At 40.8% G+C, this 14298-nt stretch overlaps 1 protein-coding gene across 2 annotated transcripts; it reads right to left on the bottom strand.

The window, feature by feature from the left end:
• Nucleotides 1-5492: 5492 nt before the first annotated feature.
• On the bottom strand, nt 5493-9861 carry LOC115670521 (E3 ubiquitin-protein ligase APD2-like). 2 transcript variants are annotated; one of them, XM_030591828.2, is made up of 10 exons: nt 9190-9861; nt 8545-8654; nt 8319-8444; nt 8110-8200; nt 7592-7666; nt 7434-7516; nt 6578-6724; nt 6424-6496; nt 5990-6341; nt 5493-5763 (listed from the first exon to the last, which is right to left on the bottom strand). In XM_030591828.2, the coding sequence occupies exons 1-10, from the start codon at nt 9506-9508 to the stop codon at nt 5688-5690; spliced, it is 1452 nt and encodes a 483-aa protein (XP_030447688.1). In that variant the 5' UTR covers nt 9509-9861; the 3' UTR covers nt 5493-5687. The 2 variants fall into 2 exon arrangements, with proteins under 2 accessions (XP_030447688.1, XP_030447690.1); XM_030591830.2 differs by having other exon boundaries at nt 8545-8651; nt 9190-9857.
• Between the last annotated feature and the right edge of the window lie 4437 nt (nt 9862-14298).

Here is a 14298-nt window from a genome sequence, read left to right as displayed (position 1 = left end):
ATTGTCCATGATCTTTGATTCAATGTAGTTCCTAAAATTTTAATTTATTCAATATGGTCCATGAACTTTAGTCTAATATGTAATGCGGTCTCTAAACTTTCATTTGTTCAAAGTGGTCCATGAACTTTTGATACAAGTTCAATTCGGTCCCTTAATTATATGAAAATGGCCAATGTTATCTTTGAACTTGAATTAATGAAATGACAGCATTGAATATTTTCATATAATCCAGGGACTAACTTGAACATGCACCAAAAGTCTAGGGATCACATTGAATAAATTAAAAATTCAGGGATAACATTGCACATTGGGTTATAGTTCATGGACCATATTTGAACAAATCAAAAGTTTAGAGACCACATCACATACTGGATCATAATTCATGGACTATTTGTGTTGCTTACAACTTACACAACAAACGATAAAACAGTAAAGTGTCACTTACCTCTTATGGCTGCGTAACATTCTCTTCATCAACTCCTCATATCATCTCCGCTTCTTATTACCATTCTCTTCGTTATTTTTCGAATGATAAAATTAAATAGCTAAATCGGTTTGTCCAACAACAAATAGAAACTAATGTCGAGTTATAAAGTTCACAGAAAAATAAGCATGATGATTATTGGCGCGTGCATGAGGTCATAAAATTCATTATAACTACTAACATTAGGTAGCGATCATCCTTCGCTATCATTTTTGGAAGGCAATGAAATTCATAATATAAAAAAGATTGCATGTATTATATGGTTAATACCAAGGGCAATTCAACCTATGGGGAAAGGGCTTGGTCAAATACAGAAAAAAATAAAAATAAAGAACCGAGTAGGGCCACCACAACCCTCCTCTAGGTCTGCCAATCTGAAAAACTACTAGAATCTTCTCTCTCTCCTAACTTATAATATATGAGTGATTATCCTTGATTAAAGATTTAGCACGTCCCTTATTCTAACTAACTTAATTTAATTCTAGGCGTCAAATTATAATATAAGTCGCTGTTGACACCGAACAGTCTTGTCCGCAGCACCGGCAGATAAATTATTGAGAGCTAGGGTTATGACTATAGAGGAATATACACATAATTTCATTTATTTATTTATTTATTTTGCGATTTTTGCTCTCTGTTGTTTTTTGCACCCACCGACTTATTTACTTGTCGCAGAAAAGAAGAGGGGAATTTGGACAAATCGGCAGTACGTCGGACGATGCAGGTACGACGTACCGGGCTGCATGTATGGCGGTACCTCGCCCATGTCCATGCATGCATCGACATGTTTGGACCGAAACGTACGTCCAAGGACGGATGCTAAAGGCGTAAATGAGAGTCACCAGTCAAAGAAGAGGAGAGTGCAATGAATGGATCTGAAAGCTTTTTGCATATGGCGCTTTGTGGGACGTGTTTGGGTCCCGAACGACCTCCGATAGTGAGAGTGCATCGATACAGGGAAAGGGTCTTGATCGCTGCTACGGCTTTCCTAATTGTTTTCCTTGTCCGAACTCCTGCGTGACGAACCGAATTGCCTGTCGAAGATATCCCTAAAAGTCGGCACGCCTCGGCTCGCATTTGTACTCTCGAGGCATTTTACACGGGTTAGTTGCCCAAGGGATGTCATCGATTTGTGTGGCTGTGCAAAGTGAGGATGTGGCTTAAGTCGAGCAAAGCAAGCACTTCTCAGCACTGGCTTTGAATTGGAGATACGACATAGTCGAATGCTGATGTACATGCGACGCGTCGTCGTGGTACAGGTATAGCAAGTGCGCGACCGAAAGGCTTTAAGTAAATCATACCCAGTACAACTGCGCAAGAGTTGGAAAGAGAAAGAGCGAAGGAGATGTGTCTAACCGAAACTAGTACCTCTTTCCCGAGGCTGCTTCCATAGCAATCAGCTGTATGTGTCGGATATTACGTCGAGGGTATTCAGGCACTTGCATCGACATTTCGATGCAGTAGATGAGCAGAAGATGCGCGCTTTGCAGCGGTGCATCTCCCCGCAATAACTATAAGCTTGGTTGGTATTTAGCCGAAAGCCGATAAATTAAGGTGCACATGTTTACGCAACGTATGCGATACTTCATCTTTCACCTTTAGGAAAACATTCCATTGCTCTTCTCCACAATCAAATCTGTTGGGGCTGTGTTGGTGGTCAAATTAAACATGAGGAAAAGGCTCATCCTTTGAGCTAATTTTTGAGGGTGAAATAGGCCAATATCACCCAACACTGGTATGAGAGCTTAGGTTACTAACAAATTTAGACAAAATAGTCACGTGGGAGATACGGGTTATTGCCGCTCTGAACCAAGGCCGGATATGTGAGGAAAAGATTATTGGGGTTATCCCACATCCCTTATAAAGGGGCGGGTGGTCTCTTTTTAAATGTGAACGAAAGTCTCACGAGCTAATTTTTGAGGTAAAAGATGCCTAAAATCACCCAACAGAATCTTCAACCATAACAACAAACTAATTAACTTAGGCCAAACATGTACTGCACATGCTGCCACAGTATTGAGGAGACATTGGGACAGATCATGAAATGGAACTCGACTTTAGTCGGATAACTCTGAATTCATGTAATCCTCCTACTAGTCCACTTACCACACGAGTCTCTAAGTTCAGGCGGATGGCCTTCAAAGTTTGAGGGATCGAACAGGGGAAAGAGCCTGTTTCGCAACCACTAAATTAATCGAGCCACATCAAATTCAAAAATCCCCGAAATCAAGGGAAAAGTGTCGGAAAAGTCCTAAACCTTTTGCATTTGTGCCAATTTAGTCATAAACTTTTTTTTTATGCCAATTCAGTCCTAAACCTTTTTGTCTTTGTGCCAATTCAGTCTTTCTAGCTAATTTTGGCCAGATTTTGCTGACTTGGATACCAGCCGGCTTACGTGGCACCACCAGAGATGACTTGGACAATTTTTAATAATATTTTAATATTTTTCGAATTTTTTTATTTTTATTTTTTTTATCTTTCTTCTTCCTCTAGCTGGTCGTCGGCCTCTGGCAAGCCCTGCCCCGCCAATCACTGGCGAGGGCGGCGAGGCTCAACGACCCTCACAGGATGGCCGCGAGGGCGGCCTTGCGCTGGGCTGGATGAGGCTCGCCCTCGCCGAATCCGGTGATGGTCGAGCCTCGCCGGCCATGGGGGAGGCCCGACATCTCGCCAAATCCGGCGAGGTCGTCCCTCGCCCAGCCTAGCTCAAGGTCGCCCTTACAGCCATCTAGCGAGGGCTCGAGCCTTGCGCTGGGCTGGACAAGGCTCGCCCTCGCCAGATTCGGCAAGGTCGTGCCTCAAGCTGGGCTGGGTGAGGCGAGCCTCACCATTGGCCGACGGGGCTCGTCGGCCTCCAACCGGTCACCGGACCAGCGACCGGCTAGAGGAAGAAGAAAGATAAAGAAAAAAAAATTCGAAAATATATTAAAATATTATTAAAAATTGTTCACGTCATCGCCCCGCCGGCGTCCACGTCAGCAAAATTAGTCGGGAGGACTAAATTGGCACAAATACAAAAGGTTTAGGACTGAATTGACATAAAAAAAAGGTTTATGACTAAATTGGTGGTTTAGGACTTTTCTGACACTTTTCCCCCAAAATCAGAGAAAGCGAAAAGAGAAACCAAAGAAAAAAGAAGAAGATATTACTTGCCCGACAACGATTGAAGGAGAGACTCCGTCCGATTGCGAACTCGAAGAAGAGAGAGGACAATCCCGTAGGTAGGAAGAAGAAAGGGAGCGAGCGACAGCAGTGACAAATGACAAGATGATCAAGAGGAAGAGATGAGAGAGATGGCGGAGATGGTGGGGGCAGAGTCGCGAAGTCGTGACAGTGAAAAGGAAGGAGGAGAGGGTATTGATAGATGGTTGTCGAGGCTGTCGGAGACTGAGAGCGACGGTTTTTGCTTCAGTTTCGGCCTCGGTCGTCAGTAACAGAGAGAGTTTCAGTACGAGAAAAGGCCAACAACCTCCTTCTAGGACCATTTTCAGAATGAGTTCTGATACATCATCTGCTTCGATTTCCTCTACTTGTTATGTTTCCCCTTATATTCTTGCGCATAATATTTCCATTTACCTATTTGTTTTCATTTGTTTGGAAACAATTGCGCGCACTTTATCTAAAAGATTCATTATTCATCTCCCGATCATTTGTCGATGACGGATTTTGTCGAATCATTGATCGCAGTTTCTAATTAGGGAAAATGTTCAAAATGGTCCGTTTTAAAAAAAAAATCACTCTCCATTTTGTCAAAGCTAGGACACTGTGGCACCACTCCTTCTCTCCTCTCGGGTTTGCTTGCCACTTATGAGGTGACTCTCATTTTCAGGCGCAGAGAGTGGCGTGACCATGTCCGGCCACCAACAAAGGCGTGCGAGTGTCAGGAACGAAAATTGCTGTCATGATCAAGGCTTCAGTGCTCTAACTGCAGCTATGATTGGGGTTTTAGAATACTTGCCGGTGGCAAACGAGGGTCGGTGACCATCGATTGAGGATGGCTGGGTAGCGTCACTTACTCTCTCTCTCTCTCTCTCTCTCTCTCACACACACTTGTATTTCGTTTGTCCAAATTGAGCATCACTGCGTCCATGCTAGCAACACAATGAAGCAACTTGCACATTTCAGAAACAGTACTTAAAGACAGTTTTTAACTAAACGAAGCACGAGAGCGATTTCGATTTTCAAGTAACAATATGTGATGGCGTTCGTGATCGTCACATGAGCTCATGATGTCTACGGAGCGACGTTTAATAGGTTCACTCATCATCGATCCTCTATCAGCAATGTTATCGTTAGGCATGACTTAGGGCATTCATTAGTCTGTTCCCAATGATAGGAACTACCTAGTTACCGTCTGAGGAGGAGCCAGAGACGTTTCTTCTTATTATTTAATATGATGCGGCTGCAAAGGATGATGGCCACGAGCTGTTGGGCTTGCCTGCAGATGGAACCTGCTTCGCGTGCCATCATGCACTTTTGGATACGAGTAAATTTTGTTCCACTTTAGATCTTCCAACTAAGGAGCATCAGACAGCAATCTCAAACGGCGACCAGTGAATGGCGTTAAAAGAAATCTCAGCATCGATAAAAGTTTGTCTGCATTGGTTTGTTTACCTACCTTCACGACCTCAAACAGAGACTGGCAAATGTCTCTCGAGCGTCGTGTTTACTATCAAATCCATATCAGCAAAACTGAAGAATTTGAGATCAGATTAAGGTTTCGAATAAATAAACCGTTGACAAAGCAATTGGCTGATAACCTGCTTTATACTCGGTATGTATAAGAAGAAACGGAAAATGCCCAGACTCATCTATTATCCTTCTCTTGCGTCAATGAGCAGGGGAATAGCCGTATTTTAGGAAATAAGCGCACATACGATAGTAATCCCCGACTTTGAGTTGTAAAGAGAACGTGAATCTTTCGTTATAAATTAAAAAGTTTAGAATCATTTCTCTTTTGACCACAGAATGCCAAACTGCATTCTTCTCTCCAGTGAAGGGCTGCCTATGTTGCTAACCAATCTAAATTATTGGTCATTTCGAACGAAGCCCAGATAATGACTGCCACGCACAAAAGACTATTTCGATCACTGCTTCAAACTTTATACAAGTACGTATCAGAAGAATTTACATGTTCATCTGAAACACATGGCTGTGAACCACTGAACTGAAAGTGCCTGCCTGCACAAAGCTTGAATTCTGCTCAAACGGTGAAAATCTTTCGAACCTTTTTCATTTTCCTACGACAGATGGGGCAAGAACCATCTTCCTCCGCAATCCTGAAGAAATAAAAGGTCAGTAAACATCTAAAGATCTTGAAAAGGACTCCCATATCATGATGCATAGAAAGCACATATAAAGTTATAAATTGGACAGCTAGTGTCTTAATCGCATGGGTACTTGTTAGCAATGGGAAGACGATCATGTTCTTTCCCATACATCAACAAGTAGTAACGTGTGAGCCTCTAAAACAATTAACTGCCATGAGTAGTGAGATATGTCTACCTTGATCCGCATGCATAGCATGCAGCACAGTGTCCACAGGGAAGGAAGAAGCAATCCCTGGGGGCATCAAAACAAATGACGCAGAGACCGCGGGGGTTGCTGTGATTTTCTCCTTCTCCAAATGGCTTTCCTTCAAGAGCAGTGACTGCAAGCTGCTCTTCCAAATCCTCCTCATCATGCGATACGGAATCATAAGATGAACCCCAGCTTGATAGGTCATCCTCCTTAGGAGAAAGCAACGGTGCCCGTTCAGTTTCCATCTGTCCCGGTTGAAGTCCTGTACTTTCTCCACTGCTAAATTGGAACACGTTACAAAGTCGGAATGCTAACAGTAGGAGAATGGTCATAACACCTACAAGAAGAAAAGCCTCAACATAAGCGTGACCATACCCACGAAATTACAGGTAAATTGATGAGAAAGAAGGAAGGAGAACCTGATCCAACAAAATAAGTGATCCACCGTGGACCATAGGAAACTTTGATGTACCAATTGTTGTCAGGGGAACCCTAATTATAAAGTCACAAATTTCCATATGTAAAAAGTAAAGATCGACAAGCAGGGAGTTCCTACGGTTACAGCTTCTGTACCTCTTTAAATCCTGGAGAACTCAGAACAGCGGCATTTTCCCTCAGAAGAAAGAGCTTCAAGCTACATGAGAGGTTTCCAAGGGAGCATCTATAATACGCCTGGCTTGTATCATAGAGAAAAGCATTTACAGTGAACTTCAACTCTACCTGTGAAAACAGATAGGTACATTAGTTTATCACCCAAATATGTCAGCAAATGCATGACAAGGAAATAGTTATGTTAGATAAATGTAAAATGCATGCCTTCTTCATTCAATCATCTAGAAAAGCATAGAACCATTTATCATGTTAACCGCTCTGTTTTGCAAGATGATGAGGAGCATCCTCTGCTAAAATCTGCTACACCATGAAACCGCCTCTTTGTAGTTTGCTAAGTCAAGCACTAAATAGTCATAAAATTTTGTGCGCATTAACTACTATGTTCCAAAACACGGGATGATATTTCATTTAGAGATACGTAGCTCAACACACGGGGTTTGCCTTGGCCTAGAAACTATCCTCATTTAAGAAAGCCGTATTTTGAGTACATTGATAGGCCTCTTCTAGTAAGTAAGCCCTTCAATCTAGACGATATCAAGTTTCCTTGAATACCTCATTAGACATGCTCATTTAAATTCTGCTTCTTGGCGCAAGAAAAAAATAGTTTCGAATTTCTTACACAAGATATAATCCCAGTCATAAAGCTTACTGGCTAAACTTCCAGTCAAGTAACTTCCTAACAGTAACCATCTCATGCTCACTAATTGATGTATATCTACATCCTTCTTTTTCCTTTTTCCAGATACTACGTGATTTAAGATAAGTTTTTACAGTTGATTCTGCTAGAATGTCAGACACGCATAATCGGTAATGTTACCTTCACCTCCTCTGAATTTAAGTTACCAACGGCAATATAATAACTAGAAGATGTAGAAAATTCTTGCTGGACTGTGCCCATCCCTGCATAGTGATATAATATCAGCAAAGCCTATCTGAACAAGTGGTCAGAGGAGTCTCTTAGATTAGAAATTTTACCGTATATTATATTCCAAGATAGTGTTGTATTTGGATAAGATGGATCCTCAATCCACTCAACAAGGCTTTCTCTGCCTGCAAATTTTATAGGAATTTTAGGTCAGGGTGGTACAGAAAAGAAGAAACTGAAAACAAACTGATCCACTTCGACTCATAAACCAGTAGTAGCATTCACTAGCACAAAAAATTGCAGATGCATTATGTCAGGCCACAATTTCAGGCATTATCGTTGCAGTTGCCAAAGAAACGACAAAGGATAACATTTGATAAAGGAACTAGGTTTTAACCAGGAAAACATCATCCTAGTCAAAAAGAAGAACACATTTTCTCAGACCATGCAAGTAGCTGTGTAACCAATTATCAGATAGGATGATCAATCAAAAAATTTAAGCAGTCGCCTGCAAATAAGAGCCTCAAGTAGATAGAGTCAGATAGAAAATGCTCCAACTGAAACAGGAAACTTTTAGTAGAAATTGCCCTATTTGTTGGATTTAGTTCCGACAGAAACTTGTATTTACCTCTGGCAATCACTAGGGATACAGGCAACGGAGATTTTACACTGTAGGAGACATGTACTTTTGATCCTTCATTCAGGAAGTGTATCCACTCCTGCAAGACAATCAGTTAAATACACTGATCAGAACGTTGGCAGCACTCAAATGGAAGATGAGGGCAACAAGATGAGGTACCAAGGAGAAGATCAACAATTTAGTAGATGATATCATGCCTTGTGAAAGTTGGCTGCTATAGATACATTATGTGTTTCTGTCCAGGTTGTTTCGACATCGAGGAGTGGAGGTTTGGAATAACCATACAGCATGGGACCAGATTTTGATTCATCTAATTCCTCGACCTGTTCAAGAAGTTAACAAGGTCACTAGAGAACACAAACAGCCCTTCAGGCAGCCAAACTATCAAAACTCGAGAGAAAGAAATGAAAAGCGACTCATCACCTTAATGGACTGCACAAATATAGGATTAGTCTGTATAAGCCGAGAGCAATTTGGCCCCAACTCTAAATTTATAGATCCATACAACCCAAGAATCAAAGTCATAGATGCTGCTGGTGACAAGTAGGAGGAGAAAACCAAAACGAGTCGATCAGTTCTGTGCTTGAACAAGCACCACTCAAGCCAAACAAAGCGTAAAGTCAATACAAGCTTATGCTCTTGCAAGCTATCGACTGGATGCACTCGAATCTGGGAAGTAAATACAATTGGAGAAAAAAAAAAGCAAGCTTTGATCGTATACGAGTCACTAGGCTTTTCCGAATTAGTTCGTTCCTCGCATTGAAGAACACGCACGGGAGAAAATGAATTACTGTATCTTCTGGTACTAACGAATAATCAGAATATCATATCAAGGACCAAAACAAGAGCTCTTGCTGGCGAAAACTAACTGTATCAACCTAATCTTCTCGAATCACGGAATTTAACACATGATCGAACAGAAAAGAGCAAACCTTCGAACGCAAGAACTATCGATAGGCGCTAGACATTGTCGAATTAATTCCAATCATCGTTTCAAAGAACATGCTGGGGAGACAACGAGATCATATACAATTATGCAGTCGAGAGTGAAGGAAAAGGAAAACGGACCGAAGAACCAGAAGACAACGAGAACTACGAGGCAGGACCAGACATCGTCTCTCATCTCTGAAGAGGCCACATTGGAAAAGGTGAAGTTGACCCGATACGACACGCGAGGAGGCCGCCGCAACCACTGCCGCCGCCGGTCGTGGCGGCGGAGGTAGAGGTGGTGGAGATGCACGTCTTCGATCTCATCGCCCTCGACGCCCTCGCCCTCGACCCGCGAGGTCGACGGGGCGGAAGGCGGTGGGCTTTCGGCCGCGACCGAAGAGGAGGAGGAAGAAGAAGCCACGGGTTCGCGCGGCTCGGGATTCGACGCATCCTCCATTCGGCGAAACAAGAAACCTTATGAGCTGAGAACAGAGGGAGGGTGGTCGATTTGGCCTGTGATCCGGAGGCGCTCAGCGGTTGTTGCTATGTCTGAGAGAGAGGAATGGAGAACGAAGAAGAAGAAGAAGAAGAAGAAGAGCAATGTTCGGGTTCATGGGTCTGGGGGCTTGGGGGCATACCTTGGAGGGTCGTGGACTGAACCAGCCATTGCTGATGCAGGGGGGCGGTGGTGGTGGTGGTGGTGGTGGTGGTGGGGGAGGGCTGGGGAGCCTCACCAAGCAGTCCCACTCGGTGGCACTCTGTTTCTTGGCAGGTCGGAGGAATGGTAGTTGTCTCGGCGACGGGTAGTTAGTTCGTTGTGGATGTCCTCAAAAAACAACGGGCTCGTCGGTCCGACGAAGTAATCTTATTGGTCGTCCGCCCGTTTACGTTCAAAGTTGTCTCGCCATGATGTGACGGAGAATTGCGCTAATGAGCACGCGAGGCCGTCATCAAAAGGTGTAAAGATAACGTGAAACGTCTGCGTCTTTTGTTGAGTTTTTTGAGTAATAGATGTTTATCTGTTCGATGAAATGTCATGGGACTCGATGTTTGTACCAAATGAGATCATGACATGACTCTTAAAGGAGCATTTCGATCGTGTGATAACAACTAGATGGAGCAGTGATTCCATAGGAATATAGACAAATTCAAATAGGAATGGCCCTCTCGCAAATGCTATTAAACATACGGCAGGATAACCATTCCATTCGAATGAGCTACACACGGCATTGACATAGTTATTGAAGTGACCTGGACATGTTATTAGTTAGGTTGGTCACAACCGGAAGCTACTCTACTACCCCGCCTCACTCCTTGCATTGGACTTGTTATGTTAAGCCTTTCTATAGTGGAATTATTAAAAAAAAAAAAAAATTTGGGGTTGAGGGGAGGGGGGAGTGGGGGCAATTGCAAATAATCGTAACCCTGAAGTAAATATAGATATAGATAGAATGTAAATATTCTCGAAGATCAGATACGTTACTTTTGCAAGGTTGGACATAAATAATTTTTGTGCCTTTAAGTGATGCTATGAATTCAAAGAAAAGGCGAAGATCGATATTTTTTTTATGTGTTTGGTGTTGCATTTCAAGTAAAATACCGCAGTTGGTAGAGACGTTGAGGATTTCCAGCTAAGGAGCCAGACGTCATTCATTCGAATTCCACATACTATACGCAAACTATCATGGATCAGTGCCACCTGTACACTCCCAAAACTTGGGACTTCCTTGTGGGGGTTTGCAGATCAGCCCCTAAGGGTGCGCATGAATGCATTCCGAATAAAAATTGTTCAAATGCATTCAACAAACGACGTTTGTTAAAAATTTAACGCATTCTGAGCGATTTTCAGATTCTGAATAAAAATGCGTTTGTTAAAAATACTTGATTCCGAGACGCATTATTTTCGATTCGATCGGAATGAGTTTTGGCAAGAAAAGAGAAGCTACTTTTTGTAGTTTCTGATTTCGAAATGCATTCTCCCTATTTTTCATAATTTTTTTTTCTAAAATGCATAAAAATTGAAAAATTCTAGAAAAATTCATAAAAATTTCAGAAAATAAAAAAGTCAGATTTCGGGAAAATATAAAATTTGGTGAATTTTTTTAAAAAAATAAAATAAAAATAAAAATTTCAAAACTTCACGAATAGCTTAAAACACATGTGGCACCCACTTTGAGTGAAATTTAAATTTTTGAGGTAAAAAAAAATCAAAAATTTCAAAACTTCACAAAATGGCTTAAAATACCTGTGCCACCTACTTGAATGAAATTTAAATTTTTGAGGTCTTAAAAAAAAAAATAATAAAAAAATAAAAATTTTCAAAACTTCACAAAATGGCTTAAAATACCGTGTGCCACTCACTTTGAGTGAAATTTAAATTTTTGAGGTGCCCAAAAAATAAAAATAAATTTATATTTCAAAACTTACAGAATGGCTTAGAATATCGTAGCCACCCACTTTGAGTAAAATTTAAATTTTTGAGGTGCCCAAAAAATAAAAAAATAAAAAAATTCAAAACTTCACAAAATGGTTTAGAATACGGTGGCCACCCACTTTGAATGAAATTTAAATTTTTTGGTGCCCAAAAAATTAAAAAAATAAAAAATTTCAAAACTTTCTGAATGGGCTTTATAATACATGTGGAACCCACTTTGAGTAAAATTTAAATTTTTTAGGTGCAAAAAAATCAACAAATCAAAACAGTTTCGGAGCGGAATTAGTCATGTTTTACTAAACAGATTTCTCCTCCGAAATCAATTTCAAGCAAAGAATTCCGAAATCAATTTCGGCAAGAATTTGATTTACGGAGCGAATGGTTACCATTCGCGCCCTAAGTAACCAAATCTCGGGCGCATGTCGCTAGATTATTTAAGGGGAAAGAAAGAGAGAGTTAAATAATGCATGGTCACAACAAGTGAGAATGCCATATAACCTTCCCTCAAAACCAATCTTTCCTCATTTGTTCTTATATGGCAAGCCGCAAGCAACCTCATTTGTAATTTGTTAAAAATAATATATAACTAATATATATGTATATTTGAAGATATAACGAATTGATATATATATATATATATATATATATATCTAGTATAAGTATACATCAATAATATTTGGATATATATATATATATATCTAGTATAAGTATATATCAATAATATTTGGATCCAATCATTGTGCTCTAATGTGATAAACTGCCAGCATGTGTCTTTAGTGAAGACATAATTGGCAGGTTCTCGAGAAGGCATGTCACTAATTTTGATTGATAGGATGGTGGTGCTACCATCGGAATAAGACCGGAGTGGGTTTTGAGGATTGACTTCGAGACAGATTGGCATGGGCCACTATACTATCACGTGACAATGATGTTCCACATGACTATAGGGTCCACAATAATTATTAGAATCGTGCGATTCTCGATCTATGTCGTATGTGTCAGATTCAAGATTTTGCATATTAAGTGAATTGCCAATCTCCTGAATTGTAAGTACACGCATTTATCGATGCGATTTTCTATATGTTTTACCTGACGAATGATGTATTTTTACCACGTACATCATATTTTGATAGTTACGTAATAATCAAAAGCAAATTTTGGACTATATGATGCAATGGTGAATGAAATGAGTACACCAAGAAATTACATCTTCTTATGATCATCATAGTAACAAAGAATTGAGATTTTCTTTTTCCTAAATCATAATTCTTACCCAAAGTTTTATACTTTTTAACAGTGTTTATAGAATTCACAACTGTCTTAGTGTCTTTGATACAAAATACTAATTTTAGTTACTCTATCGAATTTTACGATTCAATTAGATTTCTCGATTCACGATTCATAGATTTAAATTTTCTGTTCACGATGCGCATCTCGATTTAATAATTATGGGGAGTGCCAACTAAATACATTAATATGGTATATTCGTCGTAGAGGTGAAACAACAGTTGGGACAATCAGTTTAGTGAACTTAAAAAGGAGGTTTGCCCACATGAATAATTTCTGCAAAAGGAAGAGTTTTGCTAAGCGGGTCTACATCATCTCTAATCTATAAAAGAATTTTTTGCCAGGGATGTTGAGTGAAAGAAATTCACCACGGCCGTGATAGAGGAGGACCCTGTGAGAAAGGACTTAAAAGAGACGACTGGCTCGACGGTAAAGGCTGGCACGGGGAGCCGAAGTCGAAAGACGAGCGAGACCATCAAGTGCTTCTTCTCTTTTGGGAGGCTCGGTGCAAGGCAACAAGCCATCCTCGAAAGCATGAAGATTCTTGTTCCAAATCGAGGAGTGGAATGTGACGTGCTTGTTTTTGTTTACACCAAATTCGTCATGTGAAGGTGATTAAAGAATACAAAACAATAGATTACTAACATTACTTGCCTCCTACGCCTGTGCTGCTTCTTAAGTGATCATGATGATGCTTTGATTTGAAGCTGCAAATTTTGACTATAAAATCTCATAGAAATCAAAGCTAGGAAGATGCCAGAGTCAAAACCAATAGGTCGCAACCAAAACCCCAAAGCTAAACCCAGTTGCCACTCGTCATTTTCCATGGGTGGGGCATACTATTCCTCTCCTGGATGGTTGTCTTTACTAGAAGCTAGGGATTTTACTTCAATGCTAGGAGAAACACAGAAATAAGAAACCTAATCAAGATCTAATTGCAAATAAGCGAATGAATTAGCGATCTCCTGGGCCCCCCTATGGGTAAGAAACCTAATCAAGACCTAATTGCAAAAAAATTCATGAATGCAAGCGTTCGAATTTTAGCACTATTGCCTGAAATGAAAGGACTAATTCTTGGTCTATGCAACTGTTTGGCCACTTCAAGCTCCCAGAGAAGCATATCTAGCATTACAGCCCCAGAGTCCCTAAAGCATAATTGCGAAGCACAGTCACAGATATGAAACCAATAACAACATGAGTACACGGTGCACCAAGAAGTGAATGCTTGAATCCCGACACAACTTATGCATCATCCAATGACGAGAAGATAGGATTTACTCTCCGATGAAGACGTTAAAGAGACCGCAAACACGGAGCAAGTGATCTCGATGGTAGTACATTGATAAGATGTGCAGAAACAGATATATTCACCAAGAAGGAAAGTTTCAACCAATTGAAATGTGCTAATGACAAACAAGAAGGACAAAGGAGGATGGAATCTCATCTCACAAGTCTCTCTGTGAATGAGAATGCTCTCTAGATCTGCTCGACCTCATTCCCACTGCTGAAATGCAACTCATGGTAAC

Source organism: Syzygium oleosum, unplaced genomic scaffold, assembly GCF_021117445.2.
Source record: "Syzygium oleosum isolate NSW1041296 unplaced genomic scaffold, Sole_v2.1 Sole_v2.19, whole genome shotgun sequence".
In the NCBI taxonomy this organism is placed as follows: Eukaryota; Viridiplantae; Streptophyta; class Magnoliopsida; order Myrtales; family Myrtaceae; genus Syzygium; species Syzygium oleosum.
This window is presented reverse-complemented; position numbering and strand designations above follow the sequence as displayed.

What these genes read in the sequence shown, in the direction of transcription:
- LOC115670521 (XM_030591828.2), bottom strand. Translation starts at nt 9,508, where the DNA reads ATGGAGGATGCGTCGAATCCCGAGCCGCGCGAACCCGTGGCTTCTTCT. An exon ending in TAGCAGCCAACTTTCACAAG is followed by an intron (nt 8,201 to 8,318) that starts GCATGATATCAT and finishes ATTGTCTTGCAG; the next exon opens with GAGTGGATACACTTCCTGAA. An exon ending in ATCCCTAGTGATTGCCAGAG is followed by an intron (nt 7,667 to 8,109) that starts GTAAATACAAGT and finishes TAAAATTTGCAG; the next exon opens with GCAGAGAAAGCCTTGTTGAG.